The sequence below is a fragment of the Oncorhynchus clarkii genome, chromosome 2 (assembly GCF_045791955.1).
Source record: "Oncorhynchus clarkii lewisi isolate Uvic-CL-2024 chromosome 2, UVic_Ocla_1.0, whole genome shotgun sequence".
In the NCBI taxonomy this organism is placed as follows: domain Eukaryota; kingdom Metazoa; phylum Chordata; class Actinopteri; order Salmoniformes; family Salmonidae; genus Oncorhynchus; species Oncorhynchus clarkii.
The window spans coordinates 61,431,803-61,440,236 of record NC_092148.1 but is presented as its reverse complement, the minus strand read 5'-3'; the positions used below and the strand labels follow the sequence as shown (position 1 = coordinate 61,440,236).

General features: G+C 45.8%; 1 protein-coding gene across 2 annotated transcripts in view; it reads right to left on the bottom strand.

The window, feature by feature from the left end:
- Positions 1 to 5,841: 5,841 nt before the first annotated feature.
- Positions 5,842 to 8,434, bottom strand: part of LOC139371103 (zinc finger protein 423-like) — a 155,382-nt gene continuing 152,789 nt past the window's right edge. The window contains exon 8 of one of the 2 annotated variants that reach the window (XM_071111179.1): positions 5,842 to 6,620. In XM_071111179.1, coding sequence (XP_070967280.1) covers positions 6,591 to 6,620 — 30 coding nt within the window. In that variant the 3' untranslated portion in view covers positions 5,842 to 6,590. The remainder of the gene's footprint in view (positions 6,621 to 8,434) is intronic. The other variant, XM_071111188.1, reaches the window with a different exon arrangement.

The window sequence follows — 8,434 nt, the reverse complement described above, 5'->3', positions numbered from 1 at the left end:
ATTGTTTATGGTTCATTGAACAAGCATGGGAAACAGTGTTTAAACCCTTTACAATGACGATCTGTGAAGTTATTTTGATTTTTAAGAATTATATTTGAAAGACAGGGTCCTGAAAAAGGGAAATGTAGTACTAAAGGGTGCACACTGGCACCTATAGTGTGTTGTTGGAACAGGTATAAAGCCAATGTTGATGATTTATTGCCACCTGCAGTTATGGCATGTTTTCTCAAAAGTATAATTCATTGCCCAATTCAACTTCTACCGATGACCTGGATGGAATTATGTGATCATTCCTTAACTCATAGGAAGTATCACCATTCTTAGGTAGTCAACTGGGTGGAAGTCATCAATGGCACTGCATACTCTATGCCCTAGAGTCTACTGTCTGAATAGCCGCCCTGGCTCTTCTCCAGGTACGTCGACAGCGGTGGACAAACATCTGGGCCGAGGGTAAGCTGACCTCCTGCTCTTGTTCTTGGAAAAGTGGAGGCTGATACCCCATGCAGCATTTGAAAGGGGAGAGTCCCATGGCAGAACAGGGAAGGGTGTTCCGGGCATACTCCACCCAAGCTAGTTGACGGCTCCAGGTTGTGGGGTTGGTTGAGACCAGGCATCTCAAGCTGGTTTCCAGATCTTGTTTGGCTCGCTCCGACTGACCGTTGGTTTGGGGATGGAATCCAGATGACAGGCTGGCCAACGACCCAAAAAGGGTGCAGAATGCCTTCCAGAACTGAGACGAGAATTGATGACCCCGATCGGAGACCATGTCTACGTAGAGTCCATGGATCAGGAAGACATGCAGCACCATAAACTGGGCTGTCTCCTTGGCAGAAGGTAGTTTGGGGAGAGGGATGAAATGGGCGGCCTTGGAGAACCGGTCGACTACCGTCAGAATGACAGTGTTGCCATCAGACGGAGGGAGCCCAGTGACAAAGTCCAGAGATATGAGACCAGGGATGATGAGAGACCGGTAGTGGCTGAAGGAGGGCAGAAGGAGCTTGCCGTGGAGTCTTGTTCTGAGAACACACTGCATGTGGCGATGAAGGCAGAGATGTCAGGAACCATTGTGGGCCACCAGAAACGTTGTCGGAGGAAGGCTAGTGTACGACGGGACCCTGGATGACAGGTCAGCCTGGAGGAATGAGCCCATTCCAGGACCTGGGAGCGGACTGGGTTAGGGACAGACAGGCTGGGAGCGTTGCGCCTCAGCGGCAGGTTCTCAATACCCCAATCCACAGTGGCAGTAAGGCAAGAGGTAGTGAGAATTGTTTCGGAGGTCGAGGGTGTGGCAAAGGTACTTTATAGGCGGGAGAGAGCATCAGGCTTCACATTTCACCCTGTACGTTGGTTGAGGCCAATCCACCACTGCTTTCACCTTTCCAGGATCCATCTGAATATTGCCCTCAGCAATGACACATTGCAGAAAGGTGATAGTAGAGAGGTGGAACTCACACTTCTCGGCTTTCACGAACAGTTGGTTCTCCAGGAGGCACTGAAGAACCTGTCTGACATGAAGTACATGTTCTTGGGCAGAAAAACAGGAAAAACCAGGATGTCGTCAAGGTAAACTAACACAAAACGGTTTAGCATGTCCAGGAGCACATTGTTTACCAGAGCCTGGAAAACAGCGGGGGCATTGGTGAGTCCAAACGGCATGACCTGGTACTCATAATGTCCAACTGGCTGTGTTGAAGGCTGTCTTCCACTCACCCCCCTCATGTATCCGAACAAGGTGGTAGGAATTCCGAAGGTCCAACTTGGAAAACATGGTAGCTCCCTGGAGAGGTTCAAACACAGAGGAGAGGAGAGGTAGGGGATAACAATTTTTTACCGTAATGTCGTTAAGTCCCCTGTAGTCTTTTCCACAAAGAAAAATCCTGCGCCGGCAGGAGATGCAGATGGACGGACGGCCCCAGTAGCCAGAGATTCCTCTATGTACTCCTCCATAGCTTTGGTCTCTGGTCTGGACAGAGAATACAACCGACCCGAGGTAGTGTAGTGCCTGGAAGAAGATCAATGAAAGTCATAAGGAGGGTGCAGGGGAAGGGAAGTAGCACGTGCCTTACTGAACACTTCCAGGAGGTCATGGTATTCAGTGGGAATAGCTGAGACATCCACAGTCTTGCTAACATTCCTGAGGAATACGACTTGGGGAAGGCTGTGCTGCTTGAAGGCAGTGGGAATGGCAAAATGGAGCTTGTGGTCCAGTCATTCACCAGATTGTGCTTTTGTAGCCAGGAAAATCCCAAAACAACTGGAACATGGGGAGATGCAATGAGGAGGAACTGTATAGTCTCACTGTGGTTACTAGAAACCCGTAATTAAACGACACAGTACTATGAGTGACTTCCCCTATAGAGCGGCCGTCCAGTGTCTTAGCATCCATGGGAAACAGTGAGAGACTGAGTGGCAATGCCAAGCTCCGAAGCAATAGTGGCATCCATAAAACTTTTCTCAGCCCCAGAGTCAATGAACACTCGGAGAGACTTAGATTGGTCTCCCCACAGCACAAGCACAAAAAAAGGGTGTGCGGGTGATGGGAATTAGGGAACTCCCAGTCTGACTTACCATAGTGCTGGTACCCACGAGAGACAAGGGTTTCCTAATAGGGAAGGTAGATTTACGAGAGGGCTTGGGTGGCTTCGAATCCTCTTGGAAAAGCTGCCTTCGGAAACTTCCGGATTCCCTTGAAGGTGAGCGAGCCATAGCGGGTGCACGAGTGTGCCCGAGACCAGACCTCCTCTCACTCCTACGTTCATTGATTTTGATGGTTAGGGCGATAAGGGAGTCGAGGTCCACCGGCTGTTCCCGAGCAGCTAGCTCATCTTTTACCTCCTCAGATAATCCGTGCAGAAAAGTATTGAAAAGAGACGCCGGATTCCAGGCCCTCTTGGCGGCCAACGTGCGAAAATCAACCGTGTAGTCTGCCACACTACGGGAGTTCTGACATAAGTCAAGCAGTTTACTGGCCATCTTTCTCCCAGATACCGGAGACTCAAATAGCTTTCTCACCTCTGCCATAAATTCCTCCAGATGACCACAAATGGCAGATTGTTGCTCCCAAACTGCCGTAGCCCAGGAGAGCGCCCTTCCCGACATTAGCGTAATGATATACGCTATCTTCGATCTGTCTGAAGGAAACAAAGATGGCTATAGCGCCATAATAAGCGGGCACTGAGAAAGAAAACCCGGCAGGCACCAGGATTCTCTGAATATCACTCCAGAGGAGGTAAGCAGGGTTCTCAGGGAGCTGGAATAGGCTGTGCAAACTCACCACAGAAAGAAACATTTACTGGGTGATTGGGGTTTTTCAGAGGTGGCAGACAGTCTCTGAGCTAACTCCCTGATTTGCTCCATAATAGCCTTTAACCCATGGTCGTGGGCTTCCATCAAGGAACTGAGCCCTTCCAAAAGGCCCTGTAGCAACTCCTGATGTCTCCCAATGGTGGCGCCATGCAGGGAGACAGCGTGGTGGAGCTGGTCCAAGTCTGCTGGGTCTGTCATGGCCAGTTCATACTATCATGACACAAGGCGAGACCCAGATGCAGACACAGGAGGCAGATGGTTGGAGTCTTACAATGTTTATTCATCCAAAAGGAGTAAGCAAGAGAATGTTCGTGGATAGGCAAAAGGTCAAAACCTGATCAGAGTCCAGGAGGTACAAAGTAGCAGACATGGTCAAGGCAGGCAGAATGGTACAGAAACAGGCAAGGGTCAAAAACATACAACACGAACTGGCACAGAGAGACAGGAAACACAGGGATAAATACACTGGGGAAAATCAGCGACACCTGGAGGGGGTGGAGACAATCACAAGGACAGGTGAAACAGATCAGGGTGTGACACACACAGTCCATCAAATATTATTACACATACTAGGCCTCTAGTTTATAAGCCTCGCTGCCTGATCTCGCAAGCTTACATGAATGGTTCGCTACCTCCATCAGTTGAGTAATTGCGAGGACCTATCGTGGTTCAAACACACCAACACAGTTGAGGGCACGACAACACCTCTTCCCCCGTAGGAGGCTGAAAATATTTGTCAGGTCCTCAAAAAGTTCTACAACTGCACCATTGAGAACATCTTGACTGGCTGCAGCACCACTTGGTATGGCAACTGCTTAGAATCCGACCGTAAGGTGCTACACAGGGTAGTGAGGTCCAGTACATCACTGGAGCCGAGCTCCCTGCCATCCAGGACCTCTATACCAGGTGGTGTCAGAGGAAGGCTCTAAAAATTGTCAAAGACTCCAGCCACCCAAGTCATAGACAGTTCTCTCTGCTACTGCACTGCAAGCAGTCTGAGACCAAAAGGCTTCTGAACAGCTTCTACCCTCAAGCCATAAAACTGCTGAACAGTTAATCAAATGGCTACCCTGACTATTTACATTGACCCCCTTTTTATTTGCACTGACTCTATGCATACTCACTGGACTCTACCCACACACTCACACACACAACATACACTCACACACACACACACACTGCTTCTACTCGGTTTATTATCTATCATGATTGCCTAGTCACTTTTACATATTACCTCTACTACCTCGTACCCCTGTACATTTACTTGATACTGGTACTCCTTGTATATATTTTCCTTACTTTTTAACTCTGCGTTGTTGGGAATGGGCTAAGTGAGCATTTCACGGTAAAGTCTACACCTGTTCTATTTGGCGCATGTGACAAATGCAATTTGATTTGAGGCTAACAGTTTATAACCTGCTATAACCATTGCAAAGTCTATGATATTTTCTAACATCTAGGAAATATCAATTCCATGTTCTGATTATAAATGTTGGGCTCAAAATATATTGAAATGTAACATTTAAATTGTAAATGATTAAAACATATCCCTTAATTTTTCAAGGAAAGCTGGCCAATATATTTAAAGATACAGTACACATGCATTTGCCAGTTGTAGTTCAAACAAGTTATATGGCAAGTTGACTCAAGTTCAACTGCTCCCAGGGCACTGTGGTATATCAATGCGTTCCGATGACTGATTTCTGGGAACGGTACCGACCTTCTGTCCAGCAGAAGCCATGAGACTCAACGGCTGAACCAGCTGCTTAAACACATGGATGCAATTAAAGCAGAGCCGTATGGTCGTCAAACCAAACCAACAGTCTATTATTGTTAGTTTAAAGGGAGGTGGAAAGACGTTTTATATGGCTGGCTTTAGATGACATAAGTTTATTCCTCTCTGTTATATTTTGTATAATCCAGATTTCAATGTCATACATTGAAAATAAATTCTTCCTGATATGATCATCAAATGTTATAGGATTTAGGGAAATATATTAAATGTATTATACACAAGTTCATTCAATCATCAGTGAATGATTTGTGGAGTAAGTTTTTTTTTATCCTGCTATACTAGGAAATGTGTTTCCACATTGATTGTACATGTTTTTTAAAGTAGTATAGCGATCATTGCAGTTATATACGTTTTATTAGGCTCTAAATAATTGTGTAAAAGCAATGGGGGGGAAAAAATCATAATCATGATCCACAATTAGTTAATGATATTGTCCCCCAACAGATCCTTTCCCTGAATGTAAAGACCCCATGTTCTGAGAAAACGGAAGACATAGCTCCGCATATAATATTACATTTCATACATGTGTTATGATCTGTTTTCAGATAGGAACATGTCTACCCCTGATGAGTCACTGATAATGATGAGTGCTAGGTAGCTGGAATGGTTGTTTATGGAGTGTAAAAGATGAAATCATTAGTTTACAGTGAGTGCATGCTGTAGTGAAGGTATGTTGTTCTGTCCAGGGTACCTCGCTGACTTTCTTTAGAAAAACAAGACACACATACACACGCATTCCCTTTATTTGTGATTGATTTATTTGTAATTTTTGACTGTACTAGTTGCATTCTGGTTAATTCACATTTAAAAAGCAGACGTCATCCAGTTTCACTGAAATTGATCATTTTTACAATAACCTTTAGGTCCATAGATTGGAAAATCCAATCAAACCATTGTGTTTTTCTCAACTTTATTTTGTTTTATGTCTTTTTATTTTGTAATTACAAAAAAGAAAATATGTAACAATAATAATAAAAAGGAGGAAAACGCAGAAATATTACGACTGGCAAACAATCACAACACAGCACAAGTACCTAGTTACTGCAAGGTACAAAAACCAAAAAGAAGAAAACGTATGCAAAGAAACAAGGAGAAAGGATTTGGCACCTCTGAAGTTTGATACAAGAAGCAACAGAGGCCAAGGGAAGCATTTCTAGAGACTAAAATCAGACAGAGGCGTTTATTTTTCTCTCCCGTTTTTTTCTTTTGTTAAAAAAAACCTCACAACCGGGAAGCAGGGACGATAAAAAATACTTCACATACAATACCTTTTCTCTCCTTCATATCCTTTTCTCTCTTTTTTAATAGCATATCCCATTAATATTCATTCCCCACTGCTCGTAATAGCTGCGCCTGGTGGCGGAATCCTTAGAGTTTTACATGTGAGTAGCAAATGACACTTTGATTGGCTGTGATGTTGAAATGGTCCTCCCCCACCGGGCCTGGGTCGGGGTTCTGGGCTGAGCCGGGAGTCCTGCCGGGCCCAGTCTCACTGCGCGTGCTGGCTCAGTGTGTGGTTCTGGAAGGGAAGAGAGGAGAGGAGAACACATGAGGAGAGAAATAATAAGCTACGTGCCCACACCTCCGAGCCCCCACAGCCACCTACCCCCTCACGCTATCCCTATCTTTATACACAACCGTCATGTCTGTCTGTCCGTCCATCGGATGGCCCCAGCCTCCTGTAACATGAACTACCTGCTCTCTACACACACACACACACACACACACACACACACACACACACACACACACACACACACACACACACACACACACACACACACACACACACACAATTTCTATTCATCTTACATAGCGCTGCAGATAAACACAACAGTCATATTATATTAATCCATGGCAACATGAAACAATGATTTGTTTATTCAGATTTATGAGGCATGCATCCCTTCTGATATTCTTATAAATATTTGAAAACACCATCTCAATACCTTATGAGGCCCACATTCCAACGGCTCTCGAGCGCAACACATAAATTCATAATAAAAACGCACAAAACACCTTTATCAAAACTAAATTCACAACACCCCCAGAAACAACTGCAGGAGCTTAGATTCTATGCACACCTCAACCAGAGGATATAACTTCACAAACCAAACCAGATATGATGTGAAGAGTTACATTTTCAATCACAGCAGATATGGGGCTCCCAGAGGCTTGTGTGTTAGGGAGATTTCTGGTAGGCTGGCTGGTTCCTCTGCGCTCTCCCCTGGACCATAAACCCAATTCCCAGGGAAAGCTCAGCAATCATCCCCCTCTTCTTGCTAAAAGCTGCTTTCCAAGATTAATCTCTCACAGAAAGATAGGCCCATGTTTGTGTGCACCACTATGAAAAAAGAAAAGGGTGGAAAATCTGTAGGATTAAACATGGTTTTCCGTTGATAAATGCTTATTCTTATTCTTTGGGCCTTATCTTGGTGCACATATTTTGCACACGACTGTTGGCAGAGCCAGGCTGCACTAGTTCAGCAGAGGAGGCCAAGCGCCCAGTCCAGGTCTTAAAGCCTTCAACTGTCTGATTGCAGCCGTTCAAAGCCAGTCTTTCTTTTCCTCTTTTAGTCTCTCTTGCTCTATCCCTCCCTCTTTTCCTGTGCCCCTCCCCCACGTATGTGAGCAAGAACACGCACAAGGGAGGCTCTCCAGTGAGGAGCCGTATCTCACTGGGAGCCACTGACCCCATTATGAGAGCAAACCACTTCTCTCTCTGAGCCACACCGCCTGCAGTTCTGCCCCCCTCCAGCAGAGGTCAGGATTGGCTCTTCCTCTGCCTGCTTCTCCTGTTAGTCAGACCACAGCAGACTGGAGAGCTCCAGCCAGAGGGGAGGAGGAACATTTTAGACAAAACAGAATACTAGATCTGGATGTCATCATCATCACGTAAATGCACATGTCAGTTGTATCTGTGCTTGCTTTTTGTGTACTTTGTCCTTCTGTGACCACAAATGGCATGCATTTTTTGGATGCGGCCTTTTTTTATCTTAGTAAGGGAATGTGTGTGTGTGTGTGTGTGTGTGTGAGGGAGGGAGGGGAGAGAGAGAGAGAGAGAGAAAGAGAGAGTGTGAGAGTGAGTGAGTGTGAGTGCATGTTTCCCCCAAGGTTTCCAGGGTTTTGCTGGTATGTATTGATTTGCAGAAAGATGGGATTGAGAGGCAGCGGCTACTCCCTTGGGTCCCGGGTTACACAAGCACCGCAGTGGCCTGATGGAAACAGCACAGCTAGGGAGAGCAGAGGAGAAAGTAGCCACACAAACACCCTCACCTACACTGCTGCCCATTCCATAGGATGGACACACCGTTTCACAGACACACACAAACA